This window comes from Oncorhynchus tshawytscha, linkage group LG09 (assembly GCF_018296145.1).
Source record: "Oncorhynchus tshawytscha isolate Ot180627B linkage group LG09, Otsh_v2.0, whole genome shotgun sequence".
NCBI classification, from domain to species: Eukaryota; Metazoa; Chordata; class Actinopteri; order Salmoniformes; family Salmonidae; genus Oncorhynchus; species Oncorhynchus tshawytscha.
Genome location: NC_056437.1, coordinates 61,962,011 through 61,974,094, shown reverse-complemented (window position 1 = coordinate 61,974,094; position 12,084 = coordinate 61,962,011). Strand labels below are relative to the sequence as shown.

General features: G+C 43.0%; 1 protein-coding gene across 2 annotated transcripts in view; it reads right to left on the bottom strand.

Annotated features, from left to right (window-relative positions):
• Positions 1 to 12,084, bottom strand: part of LOC112258357 (ras-related protein Rab-28) — a 35,342-nt gene that overhangs the window by 5,598 nt on the left and 17,660 nt on the right. For both annotated transcript variants that reach the window (XM_024432681.2, XM_024432679.2), the window contains exons 5-6: positions 845 to 948; positions 561 to 638 (exon numbers count right to left, since the gene is read on the bottom strand). In XM_024432681.2, coding sequence (XP_024288449.1) covers positions 561 to 638; positions 845 to 948 — 182 coding nt within the window. The remainder of the gene's footprint in view (positions 1 to 560; positions 639 to 844; positions 949 to 12,084) is intronic.

The following is a 12,084-nucleotide window of genomic DNA, read 5'->3' as shown; positions in this document are numbered from 1 at the left end:
TACAACTCACAACATAATTCCAACCATTGTTAACACTACACATCACAAGGTAGAAAAACAGACTGTTTTTTGGCAGACAATTCAAAAACATTTATTCTTTCTACTTCTTATTTCTTTCTCCAGTGAATGTTGAGGCCTTCAACTATTGTAACCTCAGTCTTACCCCAAACCGAACCCATTCTCTATCGAAGATGAAGATGCACCACTGATGTGGGATAGTCTTCACTCCACCTGTGTTACAGTTGAAGTCGGAAGTTTACATACACCTCAGCCAAATACATTTAAACTCAGTTTTTCACAATTCCTGACATTAATCCTAGTAAAACAACAACATGGCTGTATTTACAGATGGACAGTGTCAGTCACAGGTACAACATCACAGGAGTAACAAGAGTCCTCTACCGGGTGCGGTGAACTCGTGACCTGGCGCACTCTGTTTGACCTTGTGTACATGCGTGTGGTTAGAAGAAACCGTCCCCCCAAAAAATGGGACATGACTCGAGGAGCTGCTATATAATTCTCTCTGGGAAACGCAAGAGAAAGGCCTAATGAAGACTCACCTGGGACTGCTCAATCTCTGCTTTGTTGAGCTTCACCCCCAGAATCTCTGCAGCCACTCTCTGGAATGCCAGGAACACCTGAAGGGAAGGCAGGGTGGCAAAAGGAAAGAGCGATGAGCAGAAACACAGAATATGCTCGCAATGTGAGCAAATAAACAAATATTGTGCCGCATCAATTTTGCTTAGTCATCATCACAGCAAAGTATTTCAGTGGTCATTTTTTTGTTGTTGTTGGTGGGTGTGCGCGTCACTTTTGATGTAATTTACTGGGTAAACTGACTCACTGAGTCTCCGGTCTTGGCTGATACGAACTGACTGATGAGGCTGTTGTCTTGGCAGAAGCGCTGGTGTTTGTCAGCCTTCACTGTCCTCATGTGCTCCAGGTCAACTGTGGACGAAATGCAGAGCAATATGTCAGCAAATTACACCGATAGCAAGATTGACTTCACACAGGGTTACACAGTACACAGACAGAGCGAACCTCATATCTGGACTTGCAAAGAAATGAGGTTTACACCAGCTCAAGATACACTCAGGGTCTGCCTGACGTAGATAATTGGCAACATCATTTAATTGTTGTGTCACGTTCAGTTAAGGCACCTTTTTGTAAAGTAATTTTTCTCCTTTTCGGGGGAAACTAGGGTTGCAACTAGGGTTGCAGAGGGAGGGTATATTCCTGGAAACTTAATAATTTTACCAGTAAACTTTTTTGGCAGACAACATCAGTTTGTTGGCATCTTTCAAGGATTTGATGTAATTTATCACATCTAGTGGCCCCTTTGGCTACTTCAGATTGTCACAGGTGTCTGTTATTACCTCTGGCTGTCTGTGTGGCCTTATCACATACACAATGCAGTCGGAAAGTTTCAGACACTTTTTCCACATTGAGAGTTTCAGCCTTATTCTAAAATGTATTAAATTGTCGTCGTCCCCCCCATCAATCGACACACAATAGCCCATAATTACAAAGCAAAATCTGGTTTTTAGAAAATCTGGCACACAACACAGTTGAAGTCGGAAGTTTACATACAGCTTAGCCAAATACATTTAAACTCAGTTTTTCACAATTCCTGACAGTTAATCCTAGTAAAACTTCCCTGTCTTAGGTCAGTTAGGATCACCACTTTATTTTAAGAATGTGAAATGTTAGAATAAGTAGAGTAGAGAGTGTGATTTACTTCAGATTTGATTTCTTTCATCACATCCCCAGTGGGTAAGAAGTTTACATACACTCAATTAGTATTTGGTAGCATTGCCATTAAATTGTTTAACTTGGGTCAAACATTTCGGGTGGCCTTCCACAAGCTTCCCATAATAAGTTGGGTGAATTTTGGCCCATTCCTCCTGACAGAGCTGGTGTAACTGAGTCCGGTTTGTAGGCCTCCTTGCTCGCACACGCTTTTTCAGATCTGCTCACAAATTTTCTATGGGATTTAGGTCAGGGCTTTGTGATGGCCACTCCAATACCCTGACTTTGTTGCCCTTAAGGCATTTTGCAAACAACTTTGGAATTATGCTTGCGGTCATTGTCCATTTGGGCAACCAAGCTTTAACTTCCTGACTGATGTCTTGAGATGTTGCTTCAATATATCCACATAATTTTCCTCCCTCATGATGCCATTGATTTTGTGAAGTCTGAAGTATTCAGACCCTTTACTCAGCACTTTGTTGAAGCACCTTTGACGGCGATTACAGCCTCGAGTCTTCTTGGGTATGACGCTACAAGCTTGGGGAGTGTTGTATTTGGGGAGTTTCTCCCATTCTTCTCTACAGATCCTCTCAAGCTCTGTCATATTGGATGGGGAGCGTTGCTGCACAGCTATTTTCAGGTCTCTCTAGAGATGTTCGATCAGGTTCAAGTCCGGGCTCTGGCTGGGCCACTTAAGGACATTCAGAGACTTGTCCCAAAGCCACTCCTGCATTGTCTTGGCTGTGTGCTTAGGGTCGTTGTCTTGTTGGAAGGCCAAAGAGTTCAATCTATGTTTTATCAGACCACAGAATCTTATTTCTTATGGTCAGAGTCCTTTAGGTGCCTTTTGGCAAACCCTAAGAGGGCTTCCGTCTGGCCATTCTACCATAAATGCCTGATTGGTAGAGTCCTTCAGAAATGGTTGTCCTTCTGGAAGGTTCTCCCATCTCCACAGATTAACTCTGGAGCTCTGTCAGAGTGACCATAGGGTTCTTGGTCACCTGCCTGACCAAGGCCCTTCTCCCCCGATTTCTCAGTTCGGAACTTCCTAGTGCTGGACGTTCGGCCAAACTACTTCAATTTAAGTATCTTGGAGGCCACTGTGTTCTTGGAGACCTTCAATGCTGCAGAAGTGTTTATGTACCCTTCCCAGGATCTGTGCCTCGACACAATCCTGTCTCGGAGCTCCACGGACAATTCCTTCGAAAACATCATTATTAAACCATAAACTTAGTGAATACCATTGTTTCATCATTAAATATCCTTCATATTTTTTATACACACTTTTATTGATTTACTAGAACTATGTGTCAATATGTATTTGTTGTCAATAATTTGGCATCAAACTGGTGGCAGTTGTGAAAAAAGTAAAATAGTTGGAAAAGTTGCAGAGCATTGAAAATAATGCCATTGGTTGATTATGTACTTTTTCAAATTAATTAGGCTATTTTCTCTTTAATCATGATCTATCTAGTAGAAACTCATGGACAATATGGACAGATATAAAACAAATGAATACTATATATATATAAAGTTATTTAAGTAGAAATTACCAAAGTTATGATGGTTTGCCATAGATTGTTAATTAGCTAAATTGCTGAAGTTTCAGGTAACTTTGGTAAATTACCAGTAGCTTTGCAACCCTAATTCAGAGTCCCAAGGCCTCCATTTCCAAGTGCGATTTAAGCGCAGTGTCACACATTCCATAACATAGGCATAGTAGAGTTGACCCCTGAAGCACATTTAGCTCTACATGGACCAAGTCAAAAGAGCCCAGCTCTACCCAGAAGTATGGGTGTCTGTTGAGAAAAAGCTGAATTAGAAATCAGGCCTTTAAAAGGTGCACACAACGGGCCTAAAAACTAGGTCTGTCAACACCACGATGATTTACAGAATGGGTACAATGCTAGTGCTTTCCTTTCTAGCCATTGTGCCTGTGTCTCTGTGCATTCAACTCTGGTGCAGTGATACCAGGCGTTTCACTTCTCCCCTTCCCCAATACAGGGTCACACCTGAGTCACAAGGGAAGGTCATCTGGGGGGTCTTGCTGCTGAAAGCAATAGCTTCCCACTTTGTTACTGGATTTGTGTGACGAGATGGCCACGCCCGGTATCTGGTGCAGACGTGTCTATGGGAGACGGAGGAGGTAGTAGGCTACTGTATGGATTTGAATTTCTCTCGTCCCTCCGAGTTTTGCTCTTTGTGTGAAGCTTCATTCAAGCGGTCAGTGTTTCCTCTTGTTCTCATGCCCCTTGGTTTCGGGGTGTGTGTGTGAGCGAGAGTATGTGTGTACGTGCATGTGTGTGTTCTGAAGAGCAATGTAAACAGTGCCCTCCAGTATTATTAATAACATAGTAAGTCATAGTGACCCAAATATAAAAAGGCCAGTCACCATCCATAGACATTTCCAAGAGAAAGGCACATTTTTAGACAGTGTTTTGTGATTTTTGTTGTTGTCATGTGAATCATTCTAAGAATATTGGCACCACATAACTGGGAAAAAGCTATTGTATGTGTCATGACATAGGAGTCTGGAACTTATACAAACCTTTTTAGTCCCCCTGGACAGACACACACACACACACACACACACACACACACAGGTTGACGCATCTCTCCGCACGCATGGCTGTCTTCTAGGTGTCAGCACGTTATTAATTAGCGTGACTTAGAGGGAACGTACCCCGCATGCTACCAGAAGTAAACCGTGCTAATCCTTTGGATCCTGCACACTTGGGAGTGGTTATCAATCATCTGTCAGAGTCAGATTAGCCAACATTAAACACACTGGGGCCGTGGAGTGGCAGGACACTAAGTAAACTTGACGATGGGGAGAAGTGAAGATAAAGCAATTAAAAGAAGGTTTCTCTGTGCTGTCATGACAGGCCATACAAAGACAAACAACCTTTGTTGTCTTCTATCATTGCATAGTCATATAGGTGACAGTTTAAAACACACCTGGACCTATTGTGGATGCAAAGAAAAAAGACGTGTGCAAATAATGAACTTACAGTATATCCCTAGAAATACTAGATACACATTGTTTGATGAGTTGCAAGAACACAAAAAAAATACTGAATATTTGGTAAGACATTGTGTGTAAAGGACCAGGCCCAATTCTGTCAGCCAAAATGGCCTACCAAAATGCAATTCATTACACAAAGCAATAGACTAAATGTTCATTTCGAAAAACCTGCTCCATAATTACGAAAGACTAACTTATAGAATTTGTGAGCCAATCTTAAGACATGGGAGAGTAGGCATGTGTTATTTTGCACTTGCAGTCGCTGGGAGAGTTAGCCTAAGTTATTACGTTCCCTCACACAGGAATACCAGAGAAACAATACTCACCAAGAGACTCAAAGTGCCTCCCGAATGAAAATAAACATGGGCCACGTATACATTTGGGTCAAAAAACTTGACCATTACTTACAAGTTCCTACATGCCAAGATAGAAGACTTAATAATGTTCTGTAAATTAATTGTTAAAAATACAATAAAACAATACTGCATATAATAATATAGGAATGCAATGACTTGGCATGAATTATTATATTTTTTGTTAGAATTCATACCCAGAAATAATACATATTTTCATTCTTGCAAGGACTGCTAATGACAACCACAAATACTGTTTAAATTGCAACAAAACAAAAGTACAATCTCTCCAAAACAGATTCTAGCTACAGTGCCCTCAGAAAGTATTCAGATCCCTTGATTTATTTCCACTTTGTTACGTTACAACCATATCCTAAAATTGATTAAATCCTCAGCAATCTACACACAATACCTCATAATGACAAAGAGAAAACTGTTTTTTAGAAATGTTAGCAAAGGGTTTTTATAACTTTGCTAAGAGACTCGAAATTAAGCTCAGATGCATCTGGTTTCCACTGATCGTCCTTGAGATGTTTCTACAACTTGATTGGAGTCCACCTGTGGTAAATTCTATTGATTGGACATGATTTGGAAAGGCACACACCTGTCTATATAAGGTCCCACAGTTGACAGTGCAGGTCAGAGCAAAAACTCTTTGGCCTGAATGCCAAGCGTCATGTCTGGAGGAAACCTGGCACTAACATTACAGTGAAGCATGGTGGTGGCAGAATCATGCTGTGGGGATGTTTTTTAGCGACAGAGCCTCGGAGACTAGTCAGGATCAAGGCAAACATGAACGGAGCAAAGTACGAACAAGATCATTGATGAAAACCGGCTCCAGAGCACTCAGGACCTCAGACTGGGGCAAAGGTTCCCCTTCCAACAAGACAACGACCCTAAGCACACAGCCAAAACAATGCAGGAGTGGCTTCGGGAGCTCTTAGATACCGGAAAGCATTTTCTTTTTTAATCAGGTAGGTTAAGTTCTCATTTACAACTAACTGCAACCTGGCCAAGATAAAGCAAAGCAGTGCGACAAGAACAGAGAACAACAGTCAATAACACAAAAAAAAATCTGTATACAGTGTGTGCAAATGAAGTAAGGAGGTAAGTCAATAAATAGGCCAATAGTGGCGAAGTACAAATACAATTCAGCAATTTACACTGGAGTGATATGTGCAGATGAGGATGTGCAAGTAGAAATACTGGTATGCAAAAGAGCAGAAAAACTCAAATGAATATGGGGATGAGGTAGGTAGTTGGTTGGATGGGCTATTTACAGATGGGCTCTGTGCAGCTGCAGCGATCGGTAAGCTGCTCTGACAGCTGACGCTTAAAGTTAGTTAGGGAGACCTAAGTCTCCAACTTCAGTGATTTTTGCAATTCCTTCCAGTCATTGGCAGCAGAGAACTGGAAGGAAAGGGGGTCAAATGAGTTGTTGGCTTTGGGGATGACCAGTGAGATATACCTGCTGGAGCACGTGCTATGGGTGGGTGTTGCGATGGTGACCAGTGAGTTGAGATAAGGTGGAGCTTTACCTAGCAAAGACTTATATGGCCTGGAGCCAGTGGGTTTGGCGATGAATATGCGAGGGCCAGCCAACGAGAGCATACAGGTTGCAGTGGTGGGTAGTATATGGGGCTTTGGTGCCAAAACGGATGGCACTGTCAAAGACTGCATCCAGTTTGCTGAGTAGAGTGTCGGAGGCTATTTTGTAAATGACATCACCGAAGTCGAGGATCGGTAGGATGGTCAGTTTTACGAGGGTGAAGGATGCTTTGTTGCGAAATAGGAAGCAAATTCTAGATTTAACTTCGGATTGGAGATGTTTGATGTGAGTCTGGAGAGTTTACAGTCTAGCCAGACACCTAGGTATTTATAGTTGTCCACATATTCAAAGTCAGAACCGCCCGACTAGCATCACTAGCATCACTACTCTGGATGGGCGTGTGCGGGCAGCGATCGGTTGAAGAGCATGCATTTCCTTTTACTAGCATTTAAGAGCAGTTGGAGACCCCGGAAGGAGAGTTGTATGGCGTTGAAGCTCGTTTGGAGGTTAGTTAACACAGTGTCCAAAGAAGGGCCAGAAGATACAGAATGGTGTCGTCTGCGTAAAGGTGGATCAGTGAATCACCAGCAGCAAGAGCAACATCGTTGATGTATACAGAGAATAGAGTCGGCCCGAGAATTGAACCCTGTGCCAGAGGCTGCCAGAGGTCAGGACAACACGCCCTCCGATTTGACACACTGAACTCTGTCTGAGAAGTAGTTAGTGAACCAGGAGAGGCAGTCATTTGAGAAACCAAGGCTGTTGAGTCTGCCGATAAGAATACGGTGATTGACAGAGTCGAAAGTCTTGGCCAGGTCGATGAAGACGGCTGCACAGTACTGTCTTTTATCGTTGGCAGTTATGATATCGTTTAGGACCTAAATAAACGTAATTTAGTGCTAAATACAGCTGAATCTTGACTAGAACCAAAAAAATGTATCATATTACTCCAGTGCTAGCCTCCCTACACTGGCTTCCTGTTAAGGCAAGGGCTGATTTCAAGGTTTTACTGCTAACCTACAAAGCATTACATGGGCTTGCTCCTAGCCATCTTTCCGATTTGCCAAAGGTGCTTCAACAAAGTAAAGGGTCTGAATACTTAAGTAAATGTTATATTTCATTTTTAATATACATTAGCAAAAAGTTCTAACAACCTGTTTTTGCTTTGTCATTATGGGGTATTGTGTGTAGATTGATGAGGTAAAAAAAACAACAATTGCATCAATTTCAGAATAAGCCTGTATAGAGGTCCTGGACGGCTGGGAATTGAGCCCCAGTGGTGTACTGGGCCGTACTCGCCACCGTCTGACGCGCCTTGCGGTCGGGTGCCTTGCAGATGCCATATCAAGCAGTGATGCAGCCAGTCAATATGCTCTCAATGGTGCAGCTGTAGAACTTGAGGATCTGGGGGCCCATGCTACATCTTTTCAGCCTGCTGAGGGGTAATGGGTGCTGTCGTGCCCTCTTCACAACTGTGTGTGTGGACCATGTTAATTCCTTAGGAAATGTGGACACTGAGGTACTTGAAACTCTCAACCCGCTCCTCGGCAGCCCCATCGATGTGGATGTTTTCTGTCGTCCGCGATCAGCTCCTTTGTCTTGCTGACATTGAGGGAGAGGTTGTTGTCCCGGCACCACACTCCCAGGTCTCTGACCTCCTCCCTGTAGGCTGCTTCATCGTTGTCAGTGATCAGTCCTACCGCGTCGTGTCATCAGCGAATTTTATGTTGGTGTCGGAGTCGTGCGTGGCGAAGCGGTCGTGGGTGAACAGGGAGTACATGAGTGGAATGAGCACACACCGTTGAGAAGCCCCAGTGTTGATGGTCAGCGTGGCGGATGTGTTGTTGCTTACCCTCACCACCTGGGGGCGGCCTGTTAGAAAGGACAGGATCCAGTTGCAGAGGGAGGTTCCAGTGCCAGGGTCCTGAGCTTTGTGCTGATCTTGTAGTCAATGAACAGTATTCTTACATGCATAATCTGTGGGCAGAAGCAAGTTTGAAACAACCATCTTTCTGGAAGCTGTGCCTCGCCATTTTCCCAACATTTGGACGAGCCCCCTAGCAATTAAGAGTTCTAGCAAAATGAGCTTCAGCCCCTCGCCATTTTAGTGACAGCTAGCAGGATGCACACACAGCAGAGCGAGAGAGAGAGAGGGCAATGACGTGTTGCACATATGTGACATAGTTCGGAATTTTCTGGGACCACTTTCGGCTCGTGCGCACTACTTTCAGAAATATTAGCTAAGAAGTATACAAAAGTACCAGATCATTTATTTAATGGTGCCATCTTTCACCTAGAGATGAAAACATTTACATCCTGTCCTCACACAGCACGACGCCTTTCTCTACACAAACCACAGATCTCTAACTAGCCCAACTATCAGTCAGTAATTCAAGATGTATGACAGTAAAACTAATAAAATATCAAACATAATTTTGAACAATATAGGAAAACACTACTTTCGTGAGTGCGGGAGACTGCATGGATATGAAGTCTACATTTTCCGGAGAGGATACTTTGTACCATACGGTGTTCAACTGGGCCAAGCTGAAATAAACTATTATAGTATGTTTAGAATTTAGAAGTTTAGAATTCTTCCATTACCCATGCTTTCCCAACAAAGCCCACCCCCTGCAAGTGTTTCAGTGTCTATGTTTTTGAGTGGCTCTATGTTTCTCTGTGTGAGTGTGCACAGTGTGTGTGTTTGTGTGCGTGTTTCTGTGTGGGTGTCTTCAATAAAATATTTCATTGGCTTCCTCCCTGAATTGTTACAAGTGGTGCCATTATTAAACAAGGTTCTGGGCAGCATGTGGAGGGCAAAGGGTGCACAAATCCGAGCTTAACAAGCAAACTTATCCCTACACGGCCGTGTTAAGCAGAAGAACGGGGAGGCTGTTCCCCACTTGTCAAAGGGCACAGAAGGGCGGTCAGTGTAAAGAGTAGGTGTAAAGGTAAAGAGGATAAATTAGCATCTGTCTCAAAAGCACTGCATAGGTAAAAAATAAATGGTGGGAGTCATACCATCATTTTTAAAGATTTACCCCCTCAGATTGTTCGTACAGGATAGTGTAGACATCCAAAAGCAACTTGTGAGTCAATAACGCTGCATATTTCCATACTGCATATTTGATAAGTGAGGGAATGATGAAGGGAAACACTAAGATGTCTGTGGTTAAGAGAGAGAGAAGGGATCTCCCAGAAGACCCTCTCGTGGACATACATTTGTATGTTGCAGATGGTGTGGCTATGAAACGCCTGGTTAGGTTTGTCATTCCATTACAGACGTCATAAACATGGTCTGAGGATTGGCGGCTGCTTCACTCACTTGGATTTCATAGGAACCTACAACACCCCCCCCACACCCCTGAGAATGGTGTATATTTTTTGTTCTATGCATTGTAACTGGGTGAGGGGCGAGCACTTGGTAAAAATAAGAACAACAATTATAGAAAAACAGAAACGTCTGTGTGGGCAATTCCCACAAGATCACTAGACTAAGTCTCTTCATGCCCTCTGAAAAAACAGTCTGTGAGAGGATTCAGGGATTCATAAAGTCTCACTAGGTAATTGATTGCTCCAGGTAGGGCAATCTGTGTGGGATTTTGTTTTTCTTTGGACTTTAGGAGCAGAAAAACACATATGGGCGCGATTCTCACCAATACGGCCATGAAGAGCAGACTGACTGAGTGGGCGAGGACCCTGACAGTGGGGTATACGCTGCTTAAATACATAACGCACTTACACACACGTATACACAGACACACTCACCGGTAGTATACAAAATGTAGCCTAAATACAGAGGCGCCTGACGTTAGGCCCGGGCATTAAGAGATGTGCCCTAATGCAAAGACAAGAGAATCCCTATGCTAGACAGGCAGATTAAGCCCTGACCTAAAGGCCCTGTTGAGTAACATTAGCGAGAGGCTTCCTGTGTAGACACCACTTTGTGGGCAGTTCATCATTGGGGTGGGGTGGGTTCAAGGCGGGACAGTCGATAGCCATCATTACACATGCAATGGGACTGTGTGCGTGTATTTTACAATAACATGGCGGCAACAATGTCTCCCTATCTGTCAGAGGGGATGTTGAAAAGAGAGTCATCAGTATTAGTCTTTATTTTCGAGTGGGGCGGACTGGGGGAGATGTTTTTTTTTGTCTGGTTACCATCTCAGATTCTCTACGGGCTGGGAGGTTGGAGGACGGAGAGGGGATTTAGATAAAAAGGAGGGGGCCCCGTAGCCACCGGATGGTCTTTAATCACAGAGGGTCACTTCCCAGAGCATGCAAACATCCCATCTCCCATCGCCTACGGAGACCCTGCTCCTCACTATGAATTAGCTCAATCGTAACACAATAATTAGCTTGAGCCCCAACACACAAATGCCTATCTGGTATTATCGGTTGCGACACATTTACATTTTAGTCATTTAGCAGACGCTCTTATCCAGTTAGTGCATTCACTACAGTCGTAGTTACAGAACAAACATATTTTTTTTAGGGCCGATACTGATTTTGTGGTCGTCAAGGAGGCAGATAGCTGACATTTTAGGCTGATATCAAAAGGTTAAAATGTTATGACAATGAATGGGACATTTTCCCAGCCATGTATGCATTAACGCCAATCTAACTACATAACAAAATGATAATTGTATTTGAATGGTAAATCATATTCAATAAGAGTGTGTGCATTCATTAAGTTATTTGAGCTTGTTTTGGCTGATCAGTGGAGTCTATGGTGCTACAGATGACAATCTGTTTGCCCTCCACTTGAGACTTTTATTAGTCTACTGATCAACATTTGCATAGAATCATCACTCCAGCATGTCGTGCCTGTATGGAAGCACATCATATAGGCACTGCTGTTAGTTTGAGAATATAAAATAACATATTCAATGCAAATTTCTCCAACATAATGATTTGTGATCACGGATGCTTATGAAACTAGTATTTTTTGTCATTTTCTGTGATCAGGAAGAAAGGAAAAAAATCGGTGTCAGGACAAAACTCAATTGTCTAGTTCAGCTATCTGTCAACAAATGGGCCGTTTGTAAATTGATCCTATTGCTACGATTGGATAGAATGAGGCTGTAACTCCGCTCCCTTTCACATCTCATATCACTAGTTGTAGTTTACTGCTACTATGAGAACTAGCTCAATGGCAATGACATTTGCTACCAAGCCATAAATGTGCATAATATCTAACAAGGAGAGCGAGGTTAGGAAAAATAAAACGACGATGCACATTCTGTCTGAATGACTCAAATCTGAATGACTCAAATCATAGTTAAGCGAGAACGTGCGCATTGAGCTTCTTGGTCCATAAACATGATTCTTAGGTAGCTAAACCTATTGCCAACCTTTATTTAGGCATTTTAATACGCTTCCTTCTTTCCCTATTACGACAATCA